The sequence below is a fragment of the Salmo salar genome, chromosome 04 (genome assembly GCF_965601325.2).
Source record: "Salmo salar chromosome 04, fSalSal1, whole genome shotgun sequence".
Taxonomy (NCBI): domain Eukaryota; kingdom Metazoa; phylum Chordata; class Actinopteri; order Salmoniformes; family Salmonidae; genus Salmo; species Salmo salar.
Genome location: NC_138294.1, coordinates 93,050,319 through 93,067,570, shown reverse-complemented (window position 1 = coordinate 93,067,570; position 17,252 = coordinate 93,050,319). Strand labels below are relative to the sequence as shown.

Genomic DNA, 17,252 nt, shown 5'->3' with positions numbered 1-17,252 from the left:
ATCTTTTGGTCCATTTTTAACGTTAAACATCAGTAATATTTTCACACAACCTATCCTATGTCTAGATAAACAATGATGACAAACTCAAGCTTCTCAGATTTATGCGCAGGCGCAAAAAAATGAAGTGATGACATGTCAACTTCCTTGGATTCTAATTTGCTCTCTGTTTATCATAGACGCTTCAAACAACTTTATAAAGATCGTTGACATCTAGTGGAAGCCGTAGGTGTTGCGAAATGAATCCTTTCTCACTATGGTATCTATAAAACAATGACACTAAATAGTACAGTCACAAAATTCACTTTTTTTTTTGATCTATTTTTCACAGGTTTTTGTCTGCAATATGAGTTTTGTTCTACTTACAGACACCATTCAAACTGTTTTAGAAAATTCAGAGTGTTTTCTATCCGAATGTGTTAATAATATGCATATCCTAGCTTCTGAGTTGGTGTAGGAGGCAGTTAAAAATGGGCACATATTTTTTTCAAAATGTCTCAATACTGCCCCCGAGCCCCAACAGGGTTTAATGTTATGCCTTTATTTAATCTGGTTAGTCATTATGTTGTGTTATAAGTTTCCAGTTGAAGTGGCTGCAGACTGACCTGTTGTTCACTCCCTGAGCGATGAAGCACACAGGATAGTACCCTCCCTCCTCAACCTCAGTGGGCGTCCATCTTAGAAGGTACTCTCCTGGATCAGTGGTGTTCTTTGTGATACCGGAAGGTCCACTCACCAACAGCTCTGAAACCCTTAAACACACAGGGAGAAAACAAATACAGTAATTTTTTTTTTTCATTATGAACCCCATTAGCTGTTGCTGAAGCAGCAGCTACTCTTCCTGGGGTCACACAAAACATGACATTATACGTAACATTAATAGACAAGAAAAGCTCAAGGACAGAACTGCATCACTTCAAAATCGGAATAAAATAATACAAAATCTCCTTTCTTGAAATGGAATGTGTTAAATGTTGTAGCTAAAAATGTCTTGAATAAAGCTGACATGATTATCCCTATATATTGACTGTATATTTGTTTTAATTTAAAAAAATATATATATTTCACCTTTATTTAACTCTTACATCTAGACGTTCCGCTAGCAGAACACCTGCTCCAATATCCAATGATGGGCGTGGCGCGAAATACAAATTCCTCTAAAATCCGAAAATTTCAATTTTTCAAACATATGACTATTTTACAGCATTTTAAAGACAAGACTCTCGTTAACCTAACCACACTGTCTGATTTCAAAAAGGCTTTACAGCGAAAGCAAAACATTAGATTATGTCAGCAGAGTACCCAGCCAGAAATAATCAGACTACCCATTTTTCAAGCTAGCATATAATGTCACAAAAAACAAAACCACAGCTAAATGCAGCACTAACCTTTGATGATCTTCATCAGATGACAACCCTAGGACATTATGTTATACAATGCATGCATGTTTTGTTCAATCAAGTTCATATTTATATCAAAAACCAGCTTTTTTACATTAGCATGTGACGTTCAGAACTAGCATACCCCCCGCAAACCACCGGTGAATTTACTAAATTACTCACGATAAACGTTCACAAAAAACATAACAATTATTTTAAGAATTATAGATACAGAACTCCTCTATGCACTCGATATGTCCGATTTTAAAATAGCTTTTCGGTGAAAGCACATTTTACAATATTCTCAGTAGATAGCCCAGCCATCACGGCTAGCTATTTAGACACCGACCAAGTTTAGCCCTGACCAAAGTCAGATTTACTATTACAAAAGTTTCATTACCTTTGTTGTCTTCGTCAGAATGCACTCCCAGGACTGCTACTTCAATAACAAATGTTGGTTTGGTCCAAAATAATCCATCGTTATATCCAAATAGCAGCGTTTTGTTCGTGCGTTCCAGACACTATCCGAATGGTAAATAAGGGTCGCGCGCATGGCGCATTTCGTGACAAAAGATTTCTAAATATTTCATTACCGTACTTCGAAGCATGTCAACCGCTGTTTAAAATCAATTTTTATGCCATTTTTCTCGTTAAAAAACGATAATATTCCGACCGGGAATCTGAGTTTCGGTAAATAGAGGGAAAAACAGAAAGACGGGGGCGGCCAGTGCACGAGCCTAAGCCCACTGTCCCCTGATCGGCCACTTGACAAACGCGATAATGTGTTTCAGCCAGGGCTTTGAATTACGTCATTCAGCTTTTTCCCGGGCTCTGAGAGCCCATTGGAGCCGTGGGAAGTGTCACGTAAGAGCAGAGATCCTTTGTAATGGATAGAGATGATAAAGAAGGCCAAGAAATGGTCAGACAGGGTACTTCCTGTACAGAATCTTCTCAGGTTTTGGCCTGCCATATGAGTTCTGTTCAATTCAAACAGTTTTAGAAACTTTAGGGTGTTTTCTTTCCAAAGCCAATAATTATATGCATATTCTAGTTACTGGGCAGGAGTAGTAACCAGATTAAATCGGGTACGTTTTTTATCCGGCCGTGTCAATACTGCCCCCTAGCCCTAACAGGTTAAATCAGGTACGTTTTTTTATCCAGCCGTGAAAATACTGCCCCCTAGCCATAACAGGTTAACCAGGTAGGCAAGTTGAGAACAAGTTCTCATTTACAATTGCGACCTGGCCAAGATAAAGCAAAGCAGTTCGACAACATACAACAACACAGAGTTACACATGGAATAAAACAAACATACAGTCAATAATGCAGTAGAAAAATAAGTCTATATACAATGTGAGCAAATGAGGTGAGATAAGGCAAAAAGGCCATGGTGGCAAAGTAAAACACTGGAATGGTAGATTTGTAGTAGAAGAAAGTGCAAAGTAGAAATAGAAATAATGGGGTGCAAAGGAGCAAAATAAATAAATACAGTAGGGGAAGAGGTAGTTGTTTGGGCTAAATTATAGATAGGCTATGTACAGGTGCAGTGATCTGTGAGCTGCTCTGACAGCTGGTGCTTAAAGCTAGTGAGGGAGATAAGTGTTTCCAGTTTCAGAGATTTTTGTAGTTCGTTCCAGTCATTGGCAGCAGAGAACTGGAAGGAGAGACGGCCAAAGGAGGAATTGGCTTTGGGGGTGACCAGAGAGATATACCTGCTGGAGTGCGTGCTACAGGTGGGTGCTGCTATGGTGACCAGTGAGTGGAGATAAGGGGGGATTTTACCTAGCAGGGTCTTGTAGATGACATGGAGCCAGTGGGTTTGGCGATGAGTATGAAGCGAAAGCCAGCCAACGAGAGCGTAGAGGTCGCAGTGGTGGGTAGTATATGGGGCTTTGGTGACAAAACGGATGGCACTGTGATAGACTGCATCCAGTTTGTTGAGTAGGGTATTGGAGGCTATTTTGTAAATGACATCGCCGAAGTCGAGGATCGGTAGGATGGTCAGTTTTACGAGGGTATGCTTTGTTGCGAAATAGGAAGCCAATTCTAGATTTAACTTTGGATTGGAGATGTTTGATGTGAGTCTGGAAGGAGAGTTTACAGTCTAACCAGAAACCTAGGTATTTGTAGTTGTCCACATATTCTAAGTCAGAACCGTCCAGAGTAGTGATGCTGGACAGGCGGGCAGGTGCAGGCAGCGATCGGTTGAAGAGCATGCATTTAGTTTTACTTGTATTTAAGAGCAGTTGGAGACCACGGAAGGAGAGTTGTATGGCACTGAAGCTCGTCTGGAGGTTAGTTAACCTCTCTGGGCCAGTGGGACATATATGTTTGCTTTTGAATATGGCGGTGTGATTATTTTTGTCTATGTACTCTCCTAACATAATCTAATGTTTTGCTTTCGCTGTAAAGCCTTTTTGAAATCGGACAATGTGGTTAGATTAACGAGAAGTGTATCTTTAAAATGGTGTAAAATAGTCATATGTTTGAGAAAGTTAAATTATGACATTATGTTGTTTTTGAATTTTCCGCCCTGATATTTCACTGGCTGTGTCCCGCAGGCTAGCGTCCCACCTAGCCCATAGAAGTTTTAACACGGTGTCCAAAGAAGGGTCAGAAGTATACAGAATGGTGTCGTCTGCGTAGAGTTGTATCAGAGACTCACCAGCAGCAAGAGCGACATCATTGATGTATACAGAGAAAAGAGTTGGCCCAAGAATTGAACCCTGTGGCACCCCCATAGAGACTGCCAGAGGTCCGGACAACAGGCCCTCCGATTTGACACACTGAACTTTATCAGAGAAGTAGTTGGTGAACCATACGTATATATATATATAAATAACAAAGCTGACATGATTATCCCTATATTTACATGCCAGATCAGGAACCATATCAGTTTATGTATTGACTGTACATGCCAGATCAGGAACCATATCAGTTGATGTATTGACTGTATAGTTGTATTTGTGTTTATTATGGATCCCCATTAGATACTGCCTAGGCTTCACAGTCCCGCTGTTCCATAAGGTGTGTTTGTATCTGTTTTTTAAATCTGTTTCTACAGCTTGCAAGGGAGGAGCGAAAACCTGCTGACACACCGGTTCGTCTAACTATTGCGTTTAAAACCCCTGATTTAGTCTATACCTATCTGCTATGTGTTTCCACGTTTCCTTTCTCTTACGTGGAGTTGGTAGCCTGTGCTCTGACAGTGATTTCCAGGGGTTGGTCTGCAGAGGCGTTCAGCAGTGCACCCTGGGCTGGTGTTGGAGACAGGAACATGGGTAGGTACAGCCCCTCCATACAGGATGTCACCGGGGGGTCCACTGAGAGACAAACCATGGAGTTGAGATACAACACATAGCGTCATGTTTTTCAGTATAAATCATTACCACAACCCCTCTACTATGCTACAGGTTTGGAAACTCTGCATAAAATGTAATGACAATCTAATTCACTACTTCTACTGGAAACAAGCCACAGGCATCATCTTATTCTCTACAGAGAAACATCTTATTAGAAAGTAGATATTAAGATAAACTATATTGATAATATATATGTACCTCTCACTACAAACTGAACAGGTAGTTTGCAGAGTGTATCGTTTGAGGTCCTGTTAGATTGAGATCCATCAGTATAGGAGAGAGAGATGGACTGAGTAGGGAAATCCTCCATCGTTAACTGAACTGCATATGTTCCAGTGGTATTACTGTTGCCCCAAAATGACAAGGTGCAGTTCTGAGGGAGACAAGGTAAAAACAAGATTAAACAGGCAATCTGTTATTGCTACGTACATTTTTGACCTTTAAACGAATTATATAAACCCATATATTCTTGAAGGATATAACTTGTCTATGCCTTATGAAATGTACAAGAAAGTCACTAGGTAATCCAAGGCTCTCCTATCAGAATGGAAGCCTTCTGCTAACTGGCTCTCCTATCAGGTTGGGAGCCTGCTGCTAACTGGCTCTCCTATCAGGTTGGGAGCCTGCTGCTAACTGGCTCTCCTATCAGGTTGGGAGCCTGCTGCTAACTGGCTCTCCTATCAGGTTGGGAGCCTGCTGCTAACTGGCTCTCCTATCAGGTTGGGAGCCTGCTGCTAACTGGCTCTCCTATCACGTTGGGAGCCTGATGCTAACTGGCTCTCCTATCAGAATGGGAGCCTGATGCTAACTGGCTCTCCTATCACGTTGGGAGCCTGCTGCTAACTGGCTCTCCTATCAGAATGGGAGCCTGCTGCTAGTAATGCTGAAGTAGCTAGCTAACCTTTGATGCATCTGAAATAAAGTGGTTTCATCTATAAACAAATTTAAACCCATTACGGAAAAAAACACTTGCATTACACATTACTTTATAATAACATGTGAAAACATAACGTAATAACATGAAAACATAGCAACATGAAAACATAACATAATAACATGTTATTATGTTTTCACGTTATTATGTTCTCACGTGAAAACATAACATGAAAACATAATAACATGTGAAAACATAATAACTGTAACGGCAGTCGTTCGGAAAAAAGGACCAAGGCGCAGCGGGTTGCATGTTCATCATATTTAATAACTAAAGTGAACACGAGGAAAAAACAATAAACAAACTCACGACAGGAACAGAGTAGCAGGCTAAACAAAAGCAGTGCTAACATACAACTACCCACAAATGACAAACCAAACACACACCTACTTATAGGACTCCCAATCAAAGGCAACTAGACAACACCTGCCTTCAATTGAGAGTCCATACCCCAATTAACTAAGTATAGAAATAGAACGGATAGAATAAACATAGAAATATAAACATAGAACTGATTAAACAAACACCCGACTAAATAAATCACCACCCCGAACCACATAAACAAAATACCCTCTGCCACGTCCTGACCAAACTACAATAACAAATAACCGTTATACTAGTCAGGACGTGACAATAACATGAAAACATAATAACATGTGAAAACATAATAACATGTGAAAACATAATAACATGTGAAAACATAATAACATGTGAAAACATAATAACATGTGAAAACATAATAACATGTGAAAACATAATAACATGTGAAAACAGAAAACTACACTTATAAAAAACAGGGTTAAGGTTAAAGTCCAGTATGCAGCTGTATGAGAAATGAAAAACAATTGGCCGTATATCTAGTGACTGTTTCTTTATTATGAAGACGTCTCTGATTAACATCAATAACAGCATTATTAACATGGGACGGTTGAGCTAACGTAGGCTAACGCGATTAGCATGAGGTTGTAAGTAACAAGAACAATTCCCAGGACATAGACATATCTGATATGGGCAGAAAGCTTAAATTCTTGTTAATCTAACTGCCCTGTCCAATTTACATTAGCTATTAGTTGTTATTATTACAAGTTTCCCTGCATTAAAGTCCCCGGCCACTAGGAACGCCACCTCTGGATGAGGATTTTCCTGTTTGCTTATGGCGGTATACAGCTCATTGAGTGCAGTCTTAGTGCCAGCATCGGTCTGTGTTGGTAAGTAGACAGCTACGATAAATACAGACGAAAACTCTCTAGGTAGATAGTGTGGTCTACAGCTTATCATGAGATACTCTACCTCAGGCGAGCAAAACCTTGAGACTTCCTTAGATATTGTTCACCAGCTGTTGTTTACAAATATACATCGACCGCCACCCCTTGTCTTACCAGAGGCTGCTGTTCTGTCCTGCCGATACAGTGTATAACCTGCCAGCTGTGTTATTAATATCGTTGTTCAGCCACGACTCGGTGAAACATAAGATAATACAGTTTTTAAGTCCCGTTGCCAAGTCTAGGTCCAAAAGGCTTCTTAACAGCTTCTACCCCCCAAGCCATAAGACTCCTGAACAGCTAATCAAATGTCTACCCAGACAATTTGCATTGCCCCCTCCCCCCTTTATGCGGCTGCTACTCTCTGTTTATTATCTATGGTCACTTTAACTCTACCTACATGTACATATTACCTCAATGTCACAGGAAGGCCAAAAAGATCATCAAGGACAACAACCACCCGAGCCACTGCCTGTTCACCCGCTATCATCCAGAAGGTGAGGTCAGAACAGGTGCATCAAAGCTGGGACCGAGAGACTGAAAAACAGCTTCTATCTCAAGGCCATCAGACTGTTAAACGGCCATCACTAGCACATTAGAGGCTGCTGCCAACATACAGACTCAAATCACTGTCCACTTTAATAATGCTTACATATTTTGCATTACTCATCTCATATGTATATACTGTATCCTATTCTAGTGTATCTTCGTCTATGCCGCTCTGACATCGCTCGTCCAAATATTTATACTGTATATTCTTATTTCCATTCCTTTACTTTAGAGTGTGTGTATTGTTAGATATTACTTGTTAGATATTACTTGTTAGATATTACTGCACTGTTGGAGCTAGAAACACAAGCATTTCACTACACCTGCAATAACATCTGCTAAACACGTGTATTTGACCAATAAAATTTGATTTTGATTGGATCAACCTGGAACGTTACAGCAATCACATGACTGTCATTCAACCATCCACAACAACTCATCAACTAACAATATACTGTATAACACAACACCTCATCAACTAACAATATACTGTATAACACAACACCTCATCAACTAACAATATACTGTAGAACACAACACCTCATCAACTAACAATATACTGTAGAACACAACACCTCATCAACTAACAATATACTGTAGAACACAACACCTCATCAACTAACAATATACTGTAGAACACAACACCTCATCAACTAACAATATACTGTAGAACACAACACCTCATCAACTAACAATATACTGTAGAACAACAACTCATCAACTAACAATATACTGTAGAACACAACACCTCATCAACTAACAATATACTGTAGAACACAACACCTCATCAACTAACAATATACTGTAGAACACAACACCTCATCAACTAACAATATACTGTATAACAACACCTCATCAACTAACAATATACTGTAGAACAACACCTCATCAACTAACAATATACTGTAGAACACTTAACACTAGACGTGCCGATACAGTCATTTTGACTGCATATACATTTAAATGTGAAAGTCATGCCCCAATCCATCCTTGACTTTTCCTAAATAAGTATATTTAACACACATATGCTGTTAGAATATCACAAACAGCTTTAGGAAGACAATTGTTATTTATTCATTTTGAGCAAATTTTGAGTAACCTGCTTTGGCCAGCTGGTTGGTGCCTTGGCATGTTAAATGACAGTGACCTGCTTTGGACAGCTCGTTGCTGCCTTCATCATCATAGTCCATCGTTGTCTGTGTTGTTCTACTTGGATACTAACCTCTCGTAGAGTGAAGTCATTAGGAAGGTCACTTGATGTGTAACACTCATCCGTTGGTACTGCATATCTGCATCTGACCATATCCCCATCTGGATCAAACAGCAACAGGTTGACATCTCTTTGACAATTAGCAGGGACACTGAGAGAGAGAGAGAGAGAGAGAGAGAGAGAGAGAGAGAGAGAGAGAGAGAGACAGAGAGAGAGAGAGAGAGAGACAGAGAGAGAGAGAGAGAGAGAGAGAGAGAGAGAGAGAGAGAGAGAGAGAGAGAGAGAGAGAGATTATTGCAGTGTTTCAGACCTGTTTTCTATTGACTGAATAAAACACACAGATTGATAAAATCTCTTGTTCATTGACCTAATCACTTTATACTGATAAGTAGGAGAATTTACCGCATCAGAGGTATGACAGTGGTCTGTGGAGATTGGTTGACTGTCCCCGTGTCAGACCTGACCCCAAGATCCACATAGGGCCACAGCCTCCAAACAACAACAGAATTATCATTGTCTATCCATAAACTTCTATTCAATCTGTAATGATTTAGAGACAAAGGTGAAAGGTGAGTCCACATCCTAAACACTGTTGTTGTTATGGTGTTCATCATGTACAATACTGTGTGTATTAACTAATGTGTGTTTTCTCCTTCCTGTTGTAATGGGGCATGTTGGACATGTTCTCTATAACTACTTTGGTAACCAGGATGCAATAACTTATCTGTTCCCTGTTAATACAAATCAGGTTCATAATGATACTGGTAATGGATGGAAGATCCATGGAAGATTATATCCTGCCTGTTTGGCCCTGTCCGGGGGTATCATCGGATGGGGCCACAGTGTCTTCTGATCCCTCCTGTCTCAGCCTCCAGTATTTATGCTGCAGTAGTTTATGTGTCGGGGGGCTAGGGTCAGTCTGTTACATCTGGAGTATTTCTCTTGTCTTATCCGGTGTCCTGTGTGTATTTAAATATGCTCTCTCTAATTCTCTCTTTCTCTCTTTCTGTCTTTCTCTCGGAGGACCTGAGCCCTAGGACCATGCCTCAGGACTACCTGGTATGATGACTCCTTGCTGTCCCCAGTCCACCTGGCCGTGCTGCTGCTCCAGTTTCAACTGTTCTGCCTGCGGCTATGGAACCCTGACCTGTTCACCGGACGTGCTTGTTGCACCCTCGACAACTACTATGATTATTATTATTTGACCATGCTGGTCATTTATGAACATTTTAACATTTTAACATTTTGACCATGTTCTGTTATAATATCCACCCTGCACAGCCAGAAGAGGACTGGCCACCCCTCATAGCCTGGTTCCTCTCTAGGTTTCTTCCTAGGTTTTTGGCCTTTCTAGGGAGTTTTTCCTAGGGAGTTTTTCCTAGCCACCGTGCTTCTTTCACATGCTTTGCTTGCTGTTTGGGGTTTTAGGCTGGGTTTCTGTACAGCACTTTGAGAATATCAGCTGATGTACGAAGGGCTATATAAAAATAAAATGTGATTTTTTTTTGATTTTGAAGATTTGAATAGAAAAGAAAAAATGAAACACTCACCGCAGAGAAAAGGCGACTGTGTTACTGGATAAGTCAACATTAAAGACTCCTTCTGACTGACACCAGTCCCCAGACATCTCCTGGTCCACTGTCTGACCCTCTATCATAACCTCATTCCCACAGTCCTCACTGGTACACAACCATGTACCACAACGTGTAAAGGCTGTCTTGTAAAGAACGTCCACCTGCAACGTCACACTTCATAAAACCACCACTTCAGACACATTGCTAGACTGCTGTCTTTAACAAGTGTGGAACAAAGACAAATGTTCTCTTTGGTAAGGAGGGTAAGAGAACCAGGAGGAGCAAGGCATTCTTCATATAGCTAAATGCCTTTATCATTATGGTACGTTCAATAGTACAGAACATTCTAAACTCTGATTCATTTCATCCTTTGTCAGGGATTACAATGATACAACAAGCCTTCTGTAGAGAACAAACCTTGTTCCAACAAAGCCTGATTGAAGAGGGAGTGGTTAGGCACAACATAATCATTTGTGGACAACGCTTAGTTATCAACAATAGATAATATTAATTCAAACAACACTTAGTTATCAACAACAGGCAAAATCAATTTCAAATTGTGAAATAGATATACAATTTGTATTTTTTTATTTAGGTAGAAAAGTCTAGGGGCTAGGGGGCAGTATTGATAATTTTGAAAAAAATATGTGCCCATGTTTAACTGCCTCCTACACCAACTCAGAAGCTAGGATATGCATATTATTAACAGATTTGGATAGAAAACACTCTGAATTTTCTAAAACTGTTTGAATGGTGTCTGTAAGTATAAAAAAACTCATATGGCAGGCAAAAACCTGAGAAAAATGCAACCAGGAAATTAGAATTTTGTGGCTGTACTATATTCGAGTCATTGCTAATAGATCACACAGTGACAAAGGATTCATTTCGCACTTCCTACGGCTTCCACTAGATGTCAACGATCTTTATAAAGTTGTTTGAAGCGTCAATGATGAACAGAGACCGGATGACAACGAAGAGAAGTTGACGTCCCTGGGACGTCGTCACTTCATTATTGCGCGCACCTGCGCATGCATGTGAGGCGAGACATTTATCAAAAACGGTTTTCAAGACACAGGAGACACAGGAGAGGTCGGGTTGAAACATTACTGATGTTTCACGTTAAAAATTGCCCTAAAGATTGATGCTAAACAACGTTTGACATGTTTGAACGAACGTAAAATTCTGCCACTGTAAAATGCTGTTTTTGGATATAAATATGAACTTGATGGAACAAAAATGCATGTATTGTATAACATAATGTCCTAGGAGTGTCATCTGAGGAAGATTGTCAAAGGTTAGTGCATAATTTTAGCTGGTTTTCTGCTTTTGGTGACGCCTGTCCTTGAATTGAAAATGGATGTTTGTACTTTTTGGGCTATGTACTGTCCTAACGTAATCTAACTTCATGCTTTCGGCGTAAAGCCTCTTTGAAAATCGAACAATGTGGTTCGATTAAGGAGATGTTTATCTTTTAAATGGTGTAAAATAGTTGATTGTTTGAGAAATTGAAATTATTAGATTTTTGATGTTTTGAATTTCCCGCCTTGCTAGCAATCCCAACTGGGGGATTAAGGCTACCCCCTAGCCCCAACAGGTTATTAATTAAGGACAAAGTCCTATTTTCAATGACAGCCTAGGAACAGTGGGTTAACTGCCTTGTTCACGGGCAGAACGACAGATTTTTACCTTGTCAGCTCGGGGATTGTATTGTATCGATTGTATTGGGGTGGCAGGTAGCCTAGTGGTTAGAGTGTTAGACTAGTAACCAAATGGTTGCAAGATCAAATCCCAGAGCCGCCAAGATAAAAAACTGTTGTTCTGCCCCTGAACAAGGCAGTTAACCCACTGTTCCTAGGCTGTCATTGTAAATAAGAATATGCTCTTAACTGACTTGCCTAGTTAAAATTTCCAAGCTGATTGAAGTCATGAGGATGGAAACTGGACCAATCAGGAACACTCATAACCTCTTGGTGAACCATTCAGTTGTGTCTTTAGAATAATGTCTTTTGTAATTGATTCTCTGTATTTTCAAGTGTTGTGGTGGCCGCATCATGTTATGGGTATGCTTGTCACCGGCAGGAACTGGGGAGTTTGTCAGGATCAAAATAAATATGAAGAAGGAAAGTTAGATGGAAATACCTCAATCTTCTGAAAATCTAACCCTGGGAAAGTTTTATGTTCAGCGAGACATACACTAAAAAACACACCAGAATGGTTTTACTGAGCTTGAGCACTTTGTGTTACCCTAAAATTTGTGCCAAGTTGGTAGAATCTTGGTAGAAAAAATGTATAACTGTAAACAGAGCTTCCACCAAGTATTATCTCAAGGGTTTTATTTTACTAGACAGTTAATAACAAATTCTTATTGACGATGACGGCCTAGGAACAGTGGAATAACCGCATTGTTCAGGGGTAGAACGACAGATTTTTATCTTGTCAGTTCAGGAATTCGATCTAGCAACCTTTCGGTTACTGGCCCAAAGCTCTAACCACAAGGCTACCTACCCCCCTACACTCTAACCACTAGGCTACCTACCCCCCTACACTCTAACCACTAGGCTACCTATCCCTCTACACTCTAACCACTAGACTACCTGCCGCCCCTACACTCTAACCACTAGGCTACCTGCCCCTCTACACTCTAACCACTAGACTACCTGCCGCCCCTACACTCTAACCACTAGGCTACCTGCCCCTCTACACTCTAACCACTAGACTACCTACCCCCCTACACTCTAACCACTAGACTACCTGCCCCTCTACACTCTAACCACTAGGCTACCTGCCGCACCCCCCCCCCCTACACTCTAACCACTAGGCTACCTGCCGCCCCCCCCCCCCCCCCTACACTCTAACCACAAGGCTACCTACCGCCCCTACACTCTAACCACTAGGCTACCTTCCCCCCTACACTCTAACCACTAGGCTACCTGCCCCCCCCCTACACTCTAACCACTAGACTACCTGCCCCTCTACACTCTAACCACTAGACTACCTGCCCCCCCCCTACACTCTAATCACTAGGCTACCTACCCCCCTACACTCTAACCACTAGGCTACCTGCCACCACTACACTTTAACCACTAGGCTACCTGCCGCCCCTACACTCTAACCACTAGGCTACCTACACCCCCTACACTCTAACCACTAGGCTACCTACCCCTCTACACTCTAACCACTAGGCTACCTACCCCTCTACACTCTAACCACTAGGCTACCTGCCGCCCCCCCCCCCCTACACTCTAACCACTAGGCTACCTACACCCCCTACACTCTAACCACTAGGCTACCTACCCCTCTACACTCTAACCACTAGGCTACCTTCCCCCCTACACTCTAACCACTAGGCTACCTGCCACCCCTACACTCTAACCACTAGGCTACCTGCCGCCCCTACACTCTAACCACTAGGCTACCTGCCCCCCCTACACTCTAACCACTAGGCTACCTGCCGCCCCTACACTCTAACCACTAGGCTACCTGCCCCCCCTACACTCTAACCACTAGGCTACCTGCCACCCCTACACTCTAACCACTAGGCTACCTACCCCCCTACACTCTAACCACTAGGCTACCTGCCCTCTCCCCTACACTCTAACCTCAAGGCTACCTGCCGCCCCTACACTCTAACCACTAGGCTACCTGCCCCCCCACACTCTAACCACTAGGCTACCTACCCACCCTACACTCTAACCACTAGTCTACCTGCCGCCCCTACACTCTAACCACTAGACTACCTACCCCCCTACACTCTAACCACTAGGCTACCTGCCGCCTCTACACTCTAACCACTAGGCTACCTGCCCCCCCTACATTCTAACCACGAGGCTACCTGCCGCCTCCCCTACACTCTAACCACTAGGATACCTGCCGCCCCCCAGGGTGTGAAGACATGGTTTTTGTATTAATGTGGAACATTTTCAAAAATGTTCTATCACTTTGAAAATGTGGAGTAAGTTTTATAGATCCGTAGGGGTGGATGGGGGGGGGGGGCATTGTATACTGAGAAGACTTGAATAGGAGTGGGTATAAGCAGTGAATAGGAGTGGGTATACGTAGTCGAATAGGGTAGGATTTAAGCAGTGAATAGGAGTGGGTGTACGTAGTGAATAGGAGCGGGTATAAGCTGTGAATAGGAGTGGGCATAGGTAGTGAATAGGAGTCGGTATAAGTAGTAAATAGGGGTGGGTATAAGTAGTGAATAGGAGTGGGTATAAGTAGTGAATAGGAGTGGGTATATGTAGTGAATAGGAGTGGGTATAAGTGGTGAATAGGAGTGGGTATAAGTAGTGAATAGGAGTGGGTATAAGTAGTGAATAGGAGTGGGTATAAGTGGTGAATAGGAGTGGGTATAAGTGGTGAATAGGAGTGGGTATAAGTAGTGAATAGGAGTGGGTATAAGTAGTGAATAGGAGTGGGTAAACGTAGTGAATAGGAGTGGGTATACAAAGTGAATAGGAGTGGGTATATGTAGTGAGAAAAGGAGAGCCATACATGACAATAAACACTAGAGGGCAGCAAACATGCACCACAGACCACCAAAGGGAAACATTGTGCGTTCCATTTCTACCAGTAGAGTCCATTTTACAAGCCTCTTTAGCTAAGAATAGGTTAGCAAAACCCCCAGTAATTTTCAAATGTCATTTTGGAAATCTATGGAAACATTGGTAATTTATATATGTTTTCAGATTTGTTTTTCATATTCTTTATATCTATTTCCATGTTTACCATAACTTTCTAATAGATAGACCATGTGGTTAGAAAATAGCCCAATTAATTAAAAAACATCTAATCAACAATGACATATTTACCAATTAACTCTGCAACACTACCAACTATTGATTTTTGTCATAACTGCGACTGGCGCCAGTTTGGCCCAAAAACATTTACATCAAACATCAACCAAGATAGAGACAGCAGGAGCGGTAGAGATACTCTCAATGATCGGCTATGAAAAGCCAACTGACATTTACTCCTGAGGTGCTGACCTGTTGCACCCTCTACAACCACTGTGATTATTATTATTTGACCCTGCTGGTCATTTATGAACATTTGAACATCTTGGCCATGTTCTGTTATAATCTCCACCCGGCACAGCCAGAAGGGGACTGGCCAACCCTCATAGCCTGGTTCCTCTCTAGGTTTCTTCCTAGGTTCTGGCCTTTCTAGGGAGTTTTTCCTAGCCACCGTGCTTCTACACCTGCAATGCTTGCTGCTTGGGGTTTTAGGCTGGGTTTCTGTACAGCACTTTGAGATATCAGCTGATGTAAGAAGGGCTATATAAATACATTTGATTTGATATATTGAGACATTTTGAATATTGAAATATACAGGATTTTCCATGGTGAAACACTCAGCAACAATATTCACTAAATTTATGGGTTATATTTAGAATAGTCACGTTCTGACCAGTAAAAGGGGTTATTTGTTATTGTAGTTTGGTCAGGGTGTGCCAGGGGGTGTTTGGTTTGTGTGTTTCGGGGTTTTTGGTTTATGTTCTATATTTTCTATTTCTATGTGTTTATCTAGTTTTTATATTTCTATGTTTGGGTTTTGGGAACGACCTCCAGTTAGAGGCAGCTGGTTGTCGTTGCCTCTAATTGGAGGCCATATTTAAGTGGGTTTGTTTTCTCTTGTGTTTTGTGGGTGGTTGTTCCTACTATAGTCTGTGCACCTTACTGGGCTGTTATCGTTGTTAGTTTGTTTAAGTGTGTTTACCTTCAATAAATCGAAAATGAGCAATATACCCGCTGCATATTGGTCCGATGATTTCTCCTCTTCAGATGACGAAGATTGTGACAAGGATAATGTTTTACTGCTTTGTTTTATAGATTTGTAATAGGATTTCAAAAAATTATTTTATATATTTCACGTTAGGAAAACTCCTTGAATGTTTTCGAAATGCTGGTAGTTTACTGGTAAATGTTGGTAGTTTACTGGTACATTCTGATAGTTTACTGGTACATTCTGTTAGTTTACTGGTACATTTAGAAAGTTACTAGTAATATTCCAACCCTATGAAGAATGTATTTTTCAAGATGACAACAAGAACAAATTATAATTTCTCTCAGTTGAAGAAAACACTTAAAGCTGCAATATGTAGAAATGTGAGTTATAGATCTGTCTTTTTGTGTCTTTTACTTTCAGTTTTGTATAACAGCTTCAAAAAGCTGAAAATACTATATTGTTGGTTATTGAAAATATATTTCACAGCAGTTTAGATCTACGCTATACAAGCTTGTTTTGTCACAAACTGAAATTAGACAAACTATTAGAATTGTAGCAACCAGGAAATGACAGAGTGATTTCTGCATATTGCAGCTTTAATAGGAAGCATCATCATTGTCATTGGTCTCACCCCGTAGGTCCCATCTGGGTTGGTCCCTATGAAGATGAAGGTCATGGTTCCTCCTAAGGAGCGGGGGGCCCAGGAGCAGGAGACCATCAGCAGCAGTACTAGTAGGGAGGACTGGGAGGGAGACATGGTGTCTGTCTGTCTGTCTGTCTGTCTGTCTGTCTGTCTGTCTGAGTACTGACTCTGCTTTAATAGACACACGTACAGTAGAGGCACATGCGCACATTAACCTGCAAGCACACTGAACTACACACAAACACACACACACACACACACACACACACACACACACACACACACACACACACACACACACACATATATGCACACACACACACACACACATTAACCTGCAAGAATACAGAAGAATTCTGAACTCCCCCCCCCCCCCCCCCCACACACACACACATTTACAGAAGCATCTCCCACACACACACACACACACACACACACACACACACACACACACACACACACACACACACACACACACACACACACACACACACACACACACACACATTTACAGAAGCATGTCCCACACTCAGAAGCACACACACACACACAAACACATATTTACGGAAGCATCTCCCACTGCGCGTTAAGCACACAAACCTGTTTTAATCACCA

At 41.4% G+C, this 17,252-nt stretch overlaps 1 protein-coding gene across 2 annotated transcripts in view; it reads right to left on the bottom strand.

The window, feature by feature from the left end:
- LOC106604032 (uncharacterized) overlaps positions 1–16,902 on the bottom strand; it is a 64,523-nt gene extending 47,621 nt beyond the window's left edge. The window contains exons 1-7 of one of the 2 annotated variants that reach the window (XM_082974821.1): positions 16,626–16,902; positions 10,244–10,428; positions 9,096–9,233; positions 8,706–8,844; positions 4,937–5,111; positions 4,558–4,699; positions 603–749 (exon numbers count right to left, since the gene is read on the bottom strand). In XM_082974821.1, the coding sequence (XP_082830947.1) occupies positions 603–749; positions 4,558–4,699; positions 4,937–5,111; positions 8,706–8,844; positions 9,096–9,233; positions 10,244–10,428; positions 16,626–16,751 (1,052 nt within the window). In that variant the 5' untranslated portion in view covers positions 16,752–16,902. The remainder of the gene's footprint in view (positions 1–602; positions 750–4,557; positions 4,700–4,936; positions 5,112–8,705; positions 8,845–9,095; positions 9,234–10,243; positions 10,429–16,625) is intronic. The other variant, XM_082974823.1, reaches the window with a different exon arrangement.
- Positions 16,903–17,252: the final 350 nt, after the last annotated feature.